The sequence below is a fragment of the Lytechinus variegatus genome, chromosome 2, assembly GCF_018143015.1.
Source record: "Lytechinus variegatus isolate NC3 chromosome 2, Lvar_3.0, whole genome shotgun sequence".
In the NCBI taxonomy this organism is placed as follows: Eukaryota; Metazoa; Echinodermata; class Echinoidea; order Temnopleuroida; family Toxopneustidae; genus Lytechinus; species Lytechinus variegatus.
In genome coordinates this window covers 38,238,810-38,257,447 of record NC_054741.1, presented here as the reverse complement: position 1 = coordinate 38,257,447, position 18,638 = coordinate 38,238,810, and the positions used below count along the sequence as shown (strand labels likewise).

At 36.2% G+C, this 18,638-nt stretch overlaps 1 protein-coding gene across 1 annotated transcript; it reads left to right on the top strand.

Annotated features, from left to right (window-relative positions):
* The first annotated feature begins 4,623 nt into the window (after nucleotides 1-4,623).
* LOC121408050 (2,4-dienoyl-CoA reductase [(3E)-enoyl-CoA-producing], mitochondrial-like) lies at nucleotides 4,624-17,926 on the top strand. The gene is made up of 7 exons (XM_041599365.1): nucleotides 4,624-4,786; nucleotides 6,818-7,029; nucleotides 9,403-9,698; nucleotides 12,212-12,311; nucleotides 13,519-13,591; nucleotides 16,310-16,519; nucleotides 17,224-17,926. The coding sequence occupies exons 1-7, from the start codon at nucleotides 4,718-4,720 to the stop codon at nucleotides 17,281-17,283; spliced, it is 1,020 nt and encodes a 339-aa protein (XP_041455299.1). The 5' UTR covers nucleotides 4,624-4,717; the 3' UTR covers nucleotides 17,284-17,926.
* Nucleotides 17,927-18,638: the final 712 nt, after the last annotated feature.

Below are 18,638 nucleotides of genomic sequence, written 5' to 3'. Positions count from 1 at the left end.
TGACCAAGGTCAAAGGTCATTTAGGGTCAATGAACTTAGACCATGTTGGAGGAATCAACATCGAAATCTTAACCTGAGGTTAAGTTTTTGAAATGACGTCATAACTTAGAAAATATATGGACCTAGTTCATGAAACTTGGACATAAGGTTAATCAAGTATCACTGAACATCCTGCATGAGTTTCACGTCACATGACCAAGGTCAAAGGTCATTTAGGGTCAATGAACTTTGGCCGAATTGGGGATATCTGTTGAATTCCCATCATAACTTTGAAAGTTTATGGATCTGATTCATGAAACTTGGACATAATAGTAATCATGCATCTCTGAAAATTTTGTGCAAGTTTCAGGTCTCATGATTAAGGTCAAAGGTCATTTAGGGTCAATGAACTTTGGCCGAATCGGGGGTATCTGTTGAATTACCATCATAACTTTGAAAGTTTATTGGTCTAGTTCATTAAACTTGGACATTAGAGTAATCAAGTATCACTGAACATCCTGTGTGCGTTTCAGGTCACATGACCAAGGTCAAAGGTCAATGAACTTTGGCCGAAATGGGTGTATCTGTTGAATTACCATCATAACTTTGAAAGTTTATGGATCTGATTCATGTAACATGTACATAAGAGTAATCAAGTATCACTGAACATCCTGTTCGAGTTTCAGGTCACATGATCAAGGTCAAAGGTCATGTAAGGTCAATGAACTTTGGCCATGTTGGGTTTTTTTGTTGAATAACCATCATATCTCTGTAAGTTTATTGGTCTAGTTCAAAAGTGGACATAAGAGTAACCATGTATCACTGAACATCTTGTGCGAGTTAGAGTAGTATTCAAAGTCAGCACTGCTGCTATATTGAACCGCGTGATGCAGGTGAGACGGCCAGAGGCATTCCACTTGTTATTTTTTCTTCTTCCATTTTGTAGAACTTTATGAGGTTCACCATACTTCTATACAGAATTACAAAGAAATGTTTTTTCTTCATTTGTTGATCAATTTCAATTTTGTTTGCTTTATATAATAGCTCGAGGTGATGATACAGAATTTCAACATAGAATTTTGAAACTCATTAAATATGCTAATTTATTCATATTTTTTCAAAACTCACAAAAATTACTTATTTCTTTGTTGATTGACTTTGGTTATTTTTGTTCCATCTGAGAGCTACATTAGGTTCACCAAGGTTCTACACAGAGTTAAGAAACTTTGACTAGATGATTATTAATACTTAATTCATATGAAATTTATTCATAGATCATAAAAAATGCTTCTTTGTCATTTCTTTATCAATTTCAATACGATATCCTCAATTTATGTCACCAATATAATTCACTACAATGTCAACTGGGCTAAAATTAAAATTGTGTTAAATTTTGTTGCGAGATGCCGGATGAGCTCCACATCATTGATGTGCTAGTTAAAGTCTGCACTTGTGCTATATTGAATCGCGCAATGCAGGTAAGACTGCCAGAGGCATTCCACTTGTTTATTTCTTTCTTTATGTACAAGCAGGTGTCTACCTTGTACTGATAGTGAGCTCCCCTCCCGGGGAGGGGGGGGGGTACTTCCATTGACGAGTCAATACCATGCGTGACCATAGGGTTTCGAAAAGCACCCTAAAGGAGTATTTTCCTTACCTTTACACTTTCGTACCACCCCACATATCTCTCTCAAATCAGACCCTAAACACGTAATGTTGGGGCAAAAAGTACGTCCTTTATAAAATATTTTAGTCTCTTTATACCCTGGCAAATCCCTCGCAAATTAATTCGTAGCGAAATATTTACCCTTTTTTCATTATTTTAGTGTTTTTGACACCCGTATTACGTTGCATACGTAATGTGTCCTATCTACAAAAAGAGATTCCTTTTTCATGATTTTTGGCCATGCATGGTATCCACTCATCAATGGAAGTGCGCCCCCCCCCCCGGGCTCCCCCTATTGAGTATTTACTCAATGCAGGGCTTTGCTTTGATATGAATCATGATGTCCCATATTGAACCAGATTATTATTATGCATATATAAAGTGTATGTCTAGAGTTTTGATCTAATTCTCAAATATTTGAAACATTCATCAGTTTTATTAGTATTTATCACTGAAGTTGTTTATTTTCACAATGTGTTATGATTTTTAAATAAAGTAAATTGATAATTTATATGTAAACAGGAATCTAACCTTTAAATGATTTGTGTTAAGCCCAAAAAGAAGAGAAACAGAAAGTCTGAATGGACAAGGAAAGAAAGTTATGACTGTTTTAAGAATGAGATCACTATATATGTATCTCAAATTGGCAACTGGGTGGGATAATTGTGACAAATGATGGAGACATTCTTTCTCCCATAAGTAATGGGAATGTGTGTTTTCCTCTTCTTAGGACCCTCCTCCCCAGCAAAAATGAATTATAGCATAGAAATCATGTAGGAGGAAAATAATCATAATAAAAGTTCTGGGGGAAAATATAATATTTTTAGTTGTCTCATTTGATTAGATAGGTAGTCCTCACTCTGTCAATAACATGTCCTTTGCAACCAATTCGAAATCTTCATTCGAAGTGAATATATATCTAGTTGTTTTTTTATACAAATTTACAAAATGCATATATAATTTCTTATTGTTTATCCTGTTTATGTTAGATTTTCCTCTATATGTGCTCTTAAAAAGAGTTTCATTTACCTAAGCTCAAAGCTGAATTTATTGATATATATATTTTTCATGAATAAATTTCCAAATGATTAAAATCAAAGTGATGTTTATTTATTATATGTTGGGTTCTTTTGTTCTTGCTTCAGTTTCATCATCTCCTTATTCTGTCTCCTTGTATCTTCCCTTTCTCTTCTTTTTTTTTACTTGATCTTGTAAAATAGGATAATTTGATGCAATATTTTAAACTGATTGAGGCTCAACTTGATTTTAATGATTTACCAAAAAAAATGGCAAAACTTTTTTTTTCCTGGTTTACTTAATGATTACATTTTTAAATACTGACTGAAACATTTCCAGGAATTGTTATAGTTTGTAGATGGTAGGTCTCGCCTCAAATACAGAGCAAAAACGAAAGTTAGATTTGCAGAGCTGCCAAGTAGTACTGGTTCTAAATAATTCTTACTAAAAAAATGAGAAAAAAATACTGGTGGCTTCATGCAAATTACTGATTTTCTTCCCCAAATACTGATTTTCATCCCACACTGATTACCAGCCTTTGAAATACTTAAGTGTTCTTGCATTTCAGTATTTGTTGATGATTTATCATAACTTAATCACAAATACAAAAGCTATATACCTGACATATCAGTATGTGGATCGATTTTTTTTTCCAAGCTAAAGATAGAACTACATTGAAAGCAACCTTTTGCGTATCTCTTGAAAATATAAGAGTAACTTTGAAATAAACATGATACTTGTCTGGAAGATGATGGGGCTTTTATCTGCTCAATTGACATTAAGGACATAGTAAGAAATATAAAAAGGAAATGAAAGGTATCAGACACAAAAAGAGTAAATTAAAACAGAACATTTGTCATTCAGTAAAACATGGTTTTGATCATTTAAGAATGAACTATCAAAATTTCAAAATTCTTTCTCAGTTTCTCTTTCAGAGGCTTCTGAGTTATTGGATATTCATATTTAATTGATTGGGATTTGTATTAGCGAAATAGTAGATTGGCATTTTCAATAACTCTTCTTTCATAAGTTTAGACCCTATAGAGTATAGTATCCTTACTATCCTATACTATATGCTTATTGACTTTCCAGATAAAATAAATAAAAATGCTATGAAACTGATGAATATTAAGTAAAGGGGAAGTTCACCCTGACAAAAAGTTTATTGTAAAAATAGCAGAAAAAATAATAAAAAATATTGCCGAAGGTTTGAGAAAAATTCATCAAATAATTAAAAAGTTATTAGAATTTCAATTATTTGATTTGTGACGTCATATGCGAGCAGCATTCCTACATAGCGAATGGTAAAAAATCAATGAAATGTCATTTTCTCAGAAAATTGAAAATGGTTTTCACTGTAACTTTTGTATATTAATAGACAAATCATTTCACACCCGATCATGAAAAGAAAACAAAATTAAGTCATCAGGAACCATACAAAATTTGAAATTCATACATTTTATATTACATAACACATGGGGCAGCTGCTCGTTTATGACGTCACAAATCCCAAATTTTGAACTCTAATAACTTTCTTACTCTTTAACAGATTTTCCTCAAACCTTCACCAATATTTTTTACTATTTTTTCAGCTATTTTTACAACAAAGTTTTCTTCAGGGTGAACTTCCCCTTTAAGTAAAGCAGATTTGTGATCTATAGCTGTAGTGTTGTTTGGTAGGGTTGGTAGTAAGCCAAAACTGAGTGAAACAAAATGCTATTCAGGCTTAATATAATTACCTGAATTTCGTTTTCAAAAATGCAAACGCCGGATGAAAACGGCTTTAATCATGGGTGGGCGTGGCACAGGTTTGAGATTATCCCTCGTCAAAGACCGACCCCTACCCCTCACGTGAACGGCATACCGTTAACTCCCCACGCGGAGCCTCGCGCCCGAACGTAAGCGCGGCATGGGGCAGGCTAGGCCGGCGCGGCGCCCGACCGGCCGCCAGTGCCAGTGCATTGGCTAGTTGTATATTTTCTGAGCTGTGGACACGATCGACTGAAGTGATCTAACTTTATTGTCAAGATATTCCATTCGTATACATAATAAGGAATGTTGTCATTTATAACGAAAAATATAACAAGTGGAAGAAGTTGCAGCATCGTTTGGTCTTCTAGCCAGGTAAAAAAAGGTCATTTTTGACAGAATCTAGAAAAACAGGCTATTAAATCCAGCCGGAGCTCCCAGCGTAAACCAGGGAGCTGAGGCTCGCGAAGCAGGCTGGAGCTCTCTGCTGGGTAAAGGTTGGTTTAAGGCTACCGAATCAACAATTCCTCCGCTAGCAAGTAGTAGTACAGGGTTGGGAGGTGTATTTGGTGATTTCAAGTACGATGTTTACATCAGGGGCGGTATTCTGAGGTCATTTTATCTTTAAAATATTTGATTTTATCTCTTGAAATGAAATTGGAATCTGAAAGGACATTTTTATATCTCAGATAAAATTTTAAAATATATGTGCTTGATTGCGCCCAGGTTACTTTGAAGAAAAAATAAACTAAAAAGAGGGTAGGGGCTATTTTTATCCCCGCGACGTTGATTTCATCATTTCTAGGTGAATTAACTCCAAATTTTGACAAGAAAATTATATATTTATTGTGAATAATACCTTAACGTTATTCCTGTACAATCAGGAAGTATTTCATAAGACTTCTTGACTAATATTGTCTTTGAAATGATGCTTGAAAAGATGCAATACAATTCGAAATAAATTAAGAGTATTGTTATTTAAAAAAAAAAGAAATCTCTAAAGAAGCGCAAGCGTATTTGGAGTCAGTAAATTGACGCGATCTCACTTCACCACACCTAGCGAAATGGATTTCCATTGGTTGAAACTTGAATGATATGAGAGAGCCTTATAAAATTATAAGCGCGTTTCTAATTGGATATTGATTAAAAAATAGGTGCCTTACAGATATAAAATGAAGATATAATTCTCAGAATACCAATTCGGAGAGATTTCAAGGGTATTTTATCTCATTGATTTTAACGTAGATAAAATATTTTATTTTATCTTGAGATAAAATGGATCTCAGAATACCACCCCTGGTGTTGGTGTTGTAACAACACCATTACCAGTAAATACCAGCCACGACACCGTACTTGAAATCATGCTGATGTTGGGATTGACCTCAGAAAATATGACATAGGCCTATTTCCAGCAGTTGCAGTTCGTGTTGAGCGCTGGTGTTGAATGTCGTCTGCTGAACGGAGCATTACTACTGGTGTTGACGATCTATGTGTAATTTCCCCACTCATTAACACCAACCCCCAGGGATTGGGAAAATCGAATACAAACCACGCACTGCCTGAGGTAGCAAAAAGAGTCGTTCAGAAATCAGAATTTCAGCCATATCCATCGGACATCTCTGTTTCTCTGCTATGACATCGCCATGGTTTTGATTGGATTTGCTTGGTTGCATTAGATCTAATGCATCTTGCATTCTGATGAATCTAGGTTTTAGTTTGAAACTTGGTCTTGAGTGTGATTGAATATGAAGACCGATAGCCTTGCCACTTTCTAAGGGATGATGTTATCAGGCAAGGACTGTGTTTGATGCAGATTTATTGATTTGTATTTGGTGAAAAAGAATTTGTTGAGAACTTAAGAATCTCAGATTTTATAAAAGTGGAATTTGGCTAAATATGATTAGGGTTGATGAACACTAGGAAATCGAGCAAAACATGGTACAGGATATAAAATTTATTTAGAATGTATGGCAAGAAACCTTTGTCACAATCTGTTCACAAATATATTTGGATGTTTGCATATTTCCATTGAGATGACAGGGATACAAGCAATACACATATTGTCATGTATGTACTGCACCAACCACCGCAACTGAGCTACATGTATGTAAACGCGCAGTCCCTCATGCATACAGTTGCTTATGCTAGAAAATGAATTAATAATCAAGTTTTATTCATTGCTCACAATCTGATGAAATTTCACTGAATCTGACACAACACATATTTTTTAGTTTCTGTTGGAAAATATGAATATCGGCATTGAAAAAAGGCCCAAAAATTTGAAAAATTCCATTTTGGGTCGGGGCACCAGGGACAGGCAAGGGGGATTTTTATGAGTTAGAAATTTTCTCACTGTAGTGTTATGAGAGCTGCTCACATGAATGTAATTTTCTCTTTTTATCCCAGCGGTCTGTGAGATGTCTTTCAGGAACTCCAAATTACTCCAGCAGCAATCCTTCAGAGAAGTATGATAACCTGAAAGCTGTGAAGACACCAATGCTACCTCCTAATACCTATAAAGGCAAGACAGCCTTTGTGACTGGAGGTGGAACAGGACTTGGAAAAGCCATGACCAAAATGTTATCTCAACTTGGAGCTGAGGTTGCTATTGTCAGCAGGTAAGTAGATCAAATATAATTTTGAAAACTGAATAATGGCATAACTTTCAAATTTGAACTGAATATTGGGTACCAATATCAAAAATATAAAATATATCTCTGGGATTTATAACCTTTTTCATTCTTTTGAACATTGACATCTCTACTTTTTATATGCCCGTCCTGTACGAGACGTATTATGGTTTCACGCTCGGTGTCCGTCTGTTAACTTTTCCTTGTAAACGCGATTACTTCAGTTTGACTTAACCTAAGCTCATACTAGCATGGATCCCACGAAGCCTAATGATTTTGAGGTCAAGAGGTCAAAGGTCAAGGTCACAGTGACATGTTTTCATCTTACCCTTCTGAACTCCTTGTAAATGCGATAACTTTGTTTTAACTTATTCTAGGCTCATATAATTTAATGTGAATGATAGTAGCATGGATCCCAGGAAGCCTTTTGAATCTGAGGTCAAAAGGTCAAAATCACAGTGACATGTTTTCATCATACCTTTTGAAGTCCTTGTTGACACAATAACTTTAGTTTAACTTACCTATAGGCTCATATAATTTGGTGTGTATGATATTAGCATAGATCCCAAGAATTCTATTGATTTGAGGTCAGACAGTTAAAGGTGAAGTCGCCACCTTACACTTTTCTTGCTTGACCAATAACTCTGTTTTCCATGATACGGGCGGGCGTATGATGTGCTTTTGTTTCAAAAGGACTACACAACAGTAAGCCACTCACTCTATCTTCTTGTCAGCAGTACCGGCATGTCATACAGTATTTCAATATTTTAAATTTTTGTCTCACCTGCATAGCAGAGCGAGACTATAGGCGCCGCTTTTTCAACGGTGGCGGCGTCAAAATCAAAGCTTAACCGACAGTTAATTTTTTTAAATGAAAGCCACTAAGAAATAATATGGACCTAGTTCATGAAACTTGGCCTTATAAGGGTAATGAAGTATTACCGAATATACTGCCCGAGTTTCAGGTCACATGACCAAGTTCAAAGGTCATTTAGGGTCAATGAAATTTGGCCAAGTTGGGGGTATTCATGGAATTACCATTATAACTTTGAAAGTTCATGGATCCGGTTCATAAAATTTGGACATAAGAGTAATCAAGTATTGCTGAACATCCCATACAAGTTGGTCACATGACCAAAGTCAAAGGTCATTTAAGGTCAATGAACTTTGGCCATGTTGGAGGTAATTGTTAAATTCCGATTATAACTTTGAAAGTTTATAACTGTAGGTTATGAAATGTGGACATGAGGGTAATCAAGTATCACTGACAAGTCTTATATCACATGATCAAGGTCAAATGTCATTTAGGGTCAATGAACATAGTATTATATCATTATATGAATTGTGTTTTTTGGGAATAATTCCTCTATAGTTTCAGGTCACATGACCAAAGTCAAAGGTCATTTAAGGTCATTGAACTTTGGCCATGTTGGAGGTAATTGTTGAATTGCCATCATACATGTAACTCTGAAAGTATGGATATAGTTTATGAAATGTGGGCATGAGGGAAATCAAGTATCACTAACGAGTCTTATGTCACATGATCAAGGTCAAATGTCATTTAGGGTCAATGAACCATGGAGGTACCTCCATGAATGAATGTATCATTTTTTCTTGTGTGTGTGAATAATTACTTCATAGGAGTTTTCAAAGTCTGAACTGAGCACTGCTATATTTAATCCCGTAATGTAGGTAAGACTGCCAGATGCGCTTTACTTGTTTATTATAATTTGCAACCCTGTTAATTGATAGTGGACAAGAAATATAAATTTGCACTTTCCAATTTTTAGTAAAACGTGTGTTCTGGGGCCTGGTTGAGGCTGAGTCATGTAGGAAATATTTAGAATTTGGCACAGATTTTCTTCCTTCTTTTTCCTCTTTATGATAATTCTGTCACTGGGCATTGGATGGAAAAAAAAACATTGAGATGTCATTCTCTAAAAAATCTTGGGGCGATCAAGCCTTTGCTCATGATGGACGAGCCCTGTGGAATTCGCTATCACAGGAGCTGAAGGACTCAAACTCTGCAACATCCTTTAAATTCATCCTAAAATTGTATTTGTTCACCAGCAGGTACTGGGTTTGAAGACAGACATTTTTCCTTATTTGTAATTTACCCTTTCTTGTACTTCTCTATTAAAGTTATCTTTACTTTTATTTGGGCTCTCTTCTAAGCGCCTTGAGCATTTGATTAAAATGGAAAAGACGCTTCATATATATAAACCATATGTATTAATTGTTATTATTATAATTGACTGCCATCATACATATAGTCAAATAAACATAATGTTCAATCATTATGTATATTTGACTATGTTTGATCAAATAAGAGTGCTGATTCAGTGTCATTCTTTCTCACAGATCTGCAGATGTTTTGAAGAGTACATCAGAAGAGATCTCTGCTGAGACTGGAAACCCTGTCCATCCAATCCCTGCTAATATTAGAGATCCTGAGGCAGTTAAAGCCTCCGTAGATCAGTTTGTGGAGATCTGTGGAGGTCTACCGGATGTCATCATCAATAATGCTGCTGCTAACTTCATATCTCCCTCTGAACGGCTCTCACCCAATGCATGGAAGACAATAGTTGATGTGGTATTAAATGGAACTATGTATGCCACCCTAGAGATTGGAAAAAGACTAGTAGAGCAAGAGAAAGGTTTGTAAAAGTGCATGAGTCTTAATGAAATGGATCTTTATCTCTACTTTAATTCAAGAAAGGTATTTGATTTTTGTCTCACCTGCATAGCAGAGTGAGACTATAGGCGCTTTCCGACGGCGGTGGCGGCGGGCGGCGTCAACATCAAATCTTAACCTGAGGTTAAATTTTTGAAATGACATCATAACTTAGAATGTATATGGACCTAGTTTATGAAACTTGGCCATAAGGTTAATCATGTATTACTGAACATCCTATTAGAGTTTCATGTCACAGGACTGAGGTCAAAGGTCATTTAGGGTCAATGAACTTAGACCATGTTGGGGGAATCAACATCAAAATCTTAACCTAAGGATAAGTTTTTGAAATTTCATCATAACTTACAAAGTATATGGACCTAGGTCATTAAACTTAGACATAAGGTTAATCAAGTATCACCAAACATCCTACTTGAGTTTTACGTCACATGACCAAGGTCAAAGGTCATTTGGGGTCAATGAACTTTGGCCATAATGGGGGTATCTGTTGAATTACCATCATAACTTTGCAAGTTTATTGATCTGACTTTTGAAACTTGGACATAAGAGTAATAAGTATCACTGAATATCCTTTCCAAGTTTCAGGTCACATGATCAAGGTCAAAGGTCATGTGAGGTCAATGAATTTTTGCCACATTGGGGGTATTTGTTGAATTACCATCCTATCTCTGAAAGTGTATTGGTCTAGTTCATAAAGCGTGGAAATAAGAGTAACCAAGTATCACTGAACATCTTGTGCGAGTTATAGTAGTTTTCAAAGTCAGCACTGCTGCTATGTTGAATCGCGTGATACAGGTGAGACGGCCAGAGGCATTCCACTTGTTATAATTTGAAGTGAAAGAACAATAGAAAAATCATATCAAGTTGGAAAACATTTTAGTATTGAACATGATCCACAAAAACTACCGGAGCCATCTTTCAAAGAGCTGAAATTGATTGAAATCAATATTGACTTAAGTTGATCTAAGTCTTGCTGTTAAAATAAGATGAATCTTAAAGGGGAATGAAACCTTTGAAATAAGTAGGCTTGTGTCGAAACAGAAAAATCAAAGAATAAGAACAAAGAGATTTGAGAAAAATCGGACAAATAATGAGAAAGCTATGAGCATTTGAATATGGCAATCACTAATGCTATGGAGATCCTCCCATTGGCAATGTGACAAGGATGTGTGATGTCACATGTGAACAACTTTTCCTTAGATGGACTATGAAATACCCTCAAAATGTCTCTTTCTACTTTTTTTTGTGGTGATACAAACTCTTTATCCATTATGTTTTCTTTAAAAATCTGTCTTACATGCCCTCCCATAGAAAGAACACATGATCTACTGATAGATGTGATAAAAGAGGCAATTTAAGTGAAATATATACTAAAGTAATGGGAAGAGTTGTTCACAAGTGACATCACACATCTTTGTCGCATTGCCAATTTGAGGATCTCCATAGCATAAGTGATTGCAATATTCAAATGCTCATAACTTTCTCATTATTTGTCTGATTTTTCTAAAACTTTGGTTGATCTGTTTCTTTGATTTTTCTGTTTTCACACAAGCTATCTGGTTCCAAAGGCTTCATTCTCCTTTAAGTTGAGATGAATAACATGTATAAGATGGGCCATCATTGGTGCTATACATACAATTCTGAGCATTTGTGAAAATAAATAATAGTAAATGACTGTGGTACCCAAAGATCCTAATCTTTGCAAACCATAGTTAAATATTGTTCAATGGTGTCACTAGATGGTTGACAGTAAAGATTTCATTTATTCTAACCCTGAATGTTGTTTGTGATGGATCTCAGGGCGACTCTTGAAAAGATGGTCGCCACAAAGCCTTCAGTTTGGAGAATTTTTAGGGGTGATTTGGGGTATCATGAGGGCGAAATCGACAGTTGCCCCTGTGTATTTCCTATGCTGCTTGAAGTAACATAGACACCATTCTCACTACCATCCTAAAACTAGTTTAACTTGTGATGAGAACAGTCAAAGTGGTCATGGAAGCGATCTTCCAAACCGGTTCAGAAAACCACCTTTCGATGTAGTTTTGGAGATCGCTTTGCCTCGTTAAACTGGTTTTAGCATAAGTGAGGACACAACAATTCTACGGGAAGTGATCTTCACAACTTTTGAGCGTGTTACTCCACATCCTGTATTTGGAATGCTTACGCTGCGGTTTCAATTTTCGCGCGAAACATGTAACCCCAATGAGAGTGTTCCCACAACAGCAAGACCGCTCTACGTGAAGTGGTTTTGGAAACCACTTTCGGGTGATCAAATGGGAATGCTAGCAAAGCGATCTTCAAAAGTGGTTTCCTGAACTGGTTTTCAGTAAACCAGTTTTAGATAGTATACTGAGAACGGTGTCATAGATTTGGTTGGTCTGAACTTCTGAAGTTGGTTTTGCCAATGTGACTGTAGCAAAATGTGAGAAAAAAAACCCCGGATGATTATCCAAATTTTATTTCATTGAATTGCAGGAGCCAATTTCTTGACAATCAGCACAACATACGCAGCCCTAGGATCTCCTTTTGTTACTCCTAGTGCCGCTGCAAAGAGTGGACTTGAAAATGTTACCAGGTTAGCTTCCATATTGCCTTCATGTTCTTATATCAGTAAGAATTTCTTGTTTGGCAGTGCACATCAGAATTATGTACATGATAAAGTTTAAGATTTTTTTTTCTACCCCAGCCTCTTTATCATTTATTTACTATACTAATATCTTTTTGAGACAGAATATAAAGTGACTATCACAAGAGAAATCATGGGGGAAAGGCATCTTAACAGAATTTGAAAAGCATGTTTACATTTACATTATTACCTACTAGTGATGATGGATTGTTTTGAGTAATGCAATATTAGTTATGTTGCACTAATCGTTAGCTGGGCAATTTGGGTTCTTGAATTTCCAATGATCCTTTCTTCCTCCCACACTGAAAGTCATTGTCACCTTTGAAAAAAAAGGTGTCAAATGGCTCAATTTGCCCCATTTGTGGAGTAAGTTGAGCCACACAAACTATGTACAAAATGTATAGGGGAATAACCACCATGTTAGCCTAGACTATGGCACCGCTTTTCTGACGGCGATGGCGTCGGCGTCACCAAGGTTAAGTTTTTTTTAAATGTCATCATAACTTCAAAGTATATGGACATAGTTCATGAAACTTGGACATAAGGGTTATCAAGTATTACTGAAGATCTTACCTGAGTTTCAGATCACATGACCAAGTTCAAAGGTCATTCAGGGTCAATGAACTTAGACCATGTTGGGGGAATCGAAATCTTAACCAAGGTTACGTTTTTGAAATGTCCTTAACTTCAAATTTGGATGTAGTATATGGACATAGTTCATGAAACTTGGACATAAGGGTTATCAAGTATTACTGAAGATCTTACCTGAGTTTCAGATCACATGACCAAGTTCAAAGGTCATTCAGGGTCAATGAACTTAGACCATGTTGGGGGAATCGAAATCTTAACCAAGGTTACGTTTTTGAAATGTCCTTAACTTCAAATTTGGATGTAGTATTTGGACCTAGTTCATAAAACTTGGACATAAGGGTGATAGTTATATGAATGGTGTTTTTTGTCAATGATTAACTTATAGTACTTTTCAAAGTACTGCTGCTATATTGAATCACGTGATGCAGGTGAGACTGCCAGAGGCGCTCCTCTTGTTTTATCTCACTAAGTACTTTTCCCCTGCGATAAACCTTTGCCGTATACTAGAATAAAAGTAGAAACAAGTTTGTAGCCATGATTCTGTTTATCTTGCTTTCACTTGTAGAAGTTTAGCAGTGGAATGGGGTCGTTATGGAATGAGATTTAACTGCATTGCACCTGGAGGAATCTATACAAAGGTTAGTTTCACCTCCCCCCCATATTCATGAAATGAATTTTTATGTCCATTTCAAGATAGTTTTCATCTTCTCTCCCTGTGTGTCATAGGTCCCTATAGACCTCATTGATTTAAGTATATACATTGTATCAGTGAATATTTTATTTGATAGTTGAATATCAACTGATCAATGTCTTCCTGGATATTCTCATGCAATTTAGACAATATGAGACTATATTGAATCAATTTTACAATAATCCTATATCTACCATTATTCATCATAACCTTGATAAACAATGTGTTTACAGAAATCCTTGTGTAACGGTGGACTTTAAGACCTGGCAGGAGAGTTATCTGGGTCAGTCTCTATAGAGACCTCTGCATACACCGGTGTGTTGGCTCAGTTGGTAGAGAGTCCGTCTCACAACCGGGAGGTCGGGAGTTCAAACCCCGGCCGCGTCAGACCAAAAGACGTTAAAAGATGGGAGTTGCTGCTACCCTGTTTGGCGTTCAACAATTAAAGGGATAGAGCCTCGTCGATCTGGCGCTGCACGGTGGCTGCCGGGCCCACGATCAATTGGGCAAAGCAAATTTTCGGAGTATTTCATTTCATGTCTATTTGAACAATAAAATGGATTTTAGGGTGAAGGCGAGACTTAGGGATCCAAATGTTGTCCGTTCGTCGTCCGTCCATCACAAACCTGTAATGACACATAACTCCATAACCGTAAGTTGCTTTTCAACCAAACTTGGATGGTAGATGGACTTGGAGAACCTGCATGTTATACTGCATGAGGTCATATGGTAAGGTCAAAGGTCATTTTCAGGTCAATGTTAAAGTTTACATGCAAAACCCTCTTATGACACCTAACTCCACAACCATAAGTCGTTTTTCAACCAAACTTGGATGGTAGATGGACTTGGGGGACCTACATGTTATGCTGCAGTCTTAAGTCACATGGTAAGGTCAAAGGTCATTTTCAGGTCAACGTTACAGTTTACATGCAAGACTCTCTTATGACACCTAACTCCGCAACCGTATTCACTTTTCAACTAAACTTGGATGGTAGATTGACTTGGGGGACGTGTATCTTATGCTGCAGTCGGAGGTCACATGGTAAGGTCAAAGGTCATTTTCAGGTCAACGTTAAAGTTTACATGGAAGACTCTCTTATGACACCTAACTCCGCAACCGTAAGTCACTTTTCTACCAAACTTGGATTGTAGATGGACTTTGGGGACCTGCATGTTAGGTTGCAGTCGGAGGTCACATGGTAAGATCATAGGTCATTTTCAAGTCAACGTTAAAGTTTACATGCAAGACTCTCTTATGACACCTGACTCAGCAACCGGAAGTTACTTTTCAACAAAACTTGGATGGCAGATGTACTTAGGTGACCTGCATGATATGCTGCAGTCGGAGGGTCACGTGGTAAGGTCAAAGGTCATCTCCGGGTCAACATTAAAGTTTACATGCAAGGCTTTTATGACAAGTGTTATTCCATCCCAGTCATTTCACAATGAAGTTTCCCTACAATTCTGTTGCGTGCCCTCGCAAATCACGATATTTCTGGTTATTTTCATAAGTGGGCGCGACACAAATCGCTTTTGCCTTGTTTTATAAAAAAAAAATTAATTTGTATTTGCGAGAAAACTGCATCAGATGCACTTTGCCTCTTGCAACAATTATAAGGCGATTCACTGCTCCTTTCTCTTCAATTGGTTTCAACTGACCCAACTGAAACCACTTGCCTCCAATTGGATTCAACTGGTTTTGATAGGGAAATTTGAACAACTGGAACCAATTGATAACTGGTTTTAATTGAGTATCTGAATATGAAAATGGCCCAAATCCAATTTTTTTTGGCGAAATTGAGTTAAATATGAGAATTGTTCCATATACAGTGACTCATTTTGTGTATAAATGATAAATTTGAAATCATCTCAGAAATGCCTTAAATAAAGAAGGAAAATCTGGTATGAGTGTAAGAAAACCCCCAAGTCCAGGACTTGGGCTATTCTTACATTTATATCATAGCGCCCTCTCTCTTTACTTCTACTACTTACTACAGAAGTCTACCATGTATATGAATGAAAGAATGACCCAAGTCCACAAAAGGCCCAGCCTACAAGTAACGTGAATATTAATGTTCATAAAAAATGTACACTTTGATTTGTTTTATGAATTTCTCTTATGTCTTTTGGTCAAATATACTTTAATTGCCCAAATTAAAAACATATTCATTTTTTTTTCAATTTTCTCAAAATGACTATGGATTTGGGTCCTTTTTTATTCATATACTGTACTCAATTGCAACCAGTTGCTCCAATTTCCCTATTGAAACCAGGTGGCCAACTGGTTTCGATTGGTTTTGCTCGAAATGATTTCAATTGGATTTTGGTCCTGGGTTTTACTACATTTTGGTAGAGATAGGTCTTAACAATGATGGACAGAAGTATGAAATCCTGTATTGAAGGGAAGCTATGACACTGATATCACCAAGCAACCTCTTTCTATTCATTCTAGAGCTTGCATGTCTTCACTTTGACCATAGAGCTATTAAACAGCTCAATGCTTTAACCAATGTCTGGCTACTGTTACCTACACATGGTATGCACATGTGTACACACAGTCACCCTTACCTCCACCATGGACAGCTGATGAAGAATTTTTGATTGAAAAATCATAGAATTGGATTGGATTGATAATAATCTTATCTCCTGAATGCTCTGATTCCAGGGTGCCTTCGATAGACTGGATCCTACTGGTCAGTTTGCTCATAAGCTTGTTGAATCTACGCCTACTGGTCGGATGGGAGTACAAGAAGAGATAGCTAACCTTGCTTGTTATCTATGCAGTGACTATTCAAGCTGGTTTAATGGTGAAGTGTTCATGTTTGATGGTGGCCAAACACTGCAGGCTTCAGGAATGTTTAGTGGTTACCTTCAGGTGAGTTATCAATTCAACCTACAATATTGATAGAAATATTAAGCCAAATGCTGCTTGTATTAAATCAACATTTAATGTGCATGGGTACTGCACAAGATTATCATGAAAATTGTCATTGTGGGGGGGGGGTGTAGCTAGACAATATGATAAGACCATGGGTTAAGATGTGGTATTCTACATCTTGATAAAACATTATTTTTTTTTTTGGTTATCATTCTCTCATTTGTGAGTGTAAACCTTTTTAAACCAAGGGGATGGGGGAAGGGGCAACATCTTTCTTAGCAGTTTGATAAAAAAATATTTTCAATAATTTTTTGTCTGGTTTGGATATTGCAAATGCAGTGTTTTATGACTATGGATGAAACCTAGACTCAATGCTAATCTCCTACATGTAGTTGTAGTTTGTTAATCAAAGTCTGTTTATCTGACAGTTTGCATAGTTTTATTAATTATGATATATATTATGATATAAAAGTTTGATGGAATCGGGCTTGCAAGTTCTGAATAATGTAGTTGCATGTGGCCTGCATTTGGTGTATATCACCTAGGTGGTATCTTGCCAAGTGCTGTGCTGTGACGTCATATTTGATTGATGAATGGTGAACATAAACTGCATCATAATAAAAAAAAAAGTTTGCGTATGAGTATTTTATGAATGAATGATAATTCAATAATTAGAATGCATTTTTTTTGTTTTGTCACAGCTCACCAAGGAACATTGGGATCTAGCAGAATCATTGATTAGGAAAACCAAAGGCTCATAGTAACAACTGATCACATGACAGTCATGTGACTGTCACACGACCAGTCTATACACTGCTGAAGAACTTTTATATAAGTTCATCTATGAAAGATCAACACCAACTTCAATGTCTTTCATTAAAACATGCTAGAAATGAAAAAAATTACATTTGTCATCTGAGTCCACTGTATGAAAGGCTATCGCTACATATGATAAAATAAAAATTTGACAATCTGTGATTCTGAATGAGGTAAAAATTTTGTTTGTAATTGAATGGAAACTTCCTTTCCTAATGTCAAAATAATATTACCAGCTGAATATTTCCTTATTTGATAAAGATAGAAAGAGTTAAATGATTGCATTTGTGTGAAGTTTATGCGCTGAACCTTAGCATGGTATCATGCAATCAAAACTCATCAGTATGCATTTTGTATTAGTACCATAACAATGGTCTTGAATATTTGTACATGGGTTCCATTGTATTATTGATTTGTCCTCAAACTGGCCATAGAGGATAGTATTCCAAAATGACTAATTTTCAGTATATTTATCTATAAATGTCAATTTGAATTTTACAGTATGATATTCTACTCTGAAATGAGTTGTTGAACAAAAGTAGGTAGAACAGGGTCATTAAAACGGTAAAATGCCAACTCGTCCACTCACCACATAGTCTACCTTCATTAATGCCATTCCGTCCAACATTTTGTTAACAACCATTTGGTCGAATAATCATTTGGTCCAATCATCACTTTGTCTAATCACCAGTTCGTTTAAGACCATTTCGTCTCATTTTTTTTCATTTCATTTATTTTCCACAAGTCAATCAAAATACAAAGCATAACTCAATCTGAAATAGTATAAATGATTACAAAATAGAATACAATCCTGAGTGTTACATTTAAAGTGGATAGATCTAAAGTAAAGCAAGAGCTTGTCGTGAATAGGCCCATAACAAATAAAAACGCAATCATTGACAATTGGGAGAAATATAGATAGATAAATATAGTAGAGCAAAGCTTGGAGAAAGCAACAGAACTGCACAACGACAAAACAAAAGTGAAACAAAGAACTGAGACACACAGGTTACTAGACAATTCAAAGAAGAGAAGAAAAAACACAATACCTGTCTATTATTGCCATTCAAGTTTAAAATGATCAGAGGGAAAAAATTGATGGTTTGACATATGCCATGAACAACATAGACAGGTCCATCACAAGGGCATCTGCAGCTGTAAATATAAATACATGTAATTTGTTTACATGACAGATGGACGGACAGAGTGAGGGAAGAGAGACCTGCAGAAAAAGGGTAAATAAAAATTGATTGTGTTACAAAACTACTTTGTACACATGGGTTCTATGGGTTACAATACA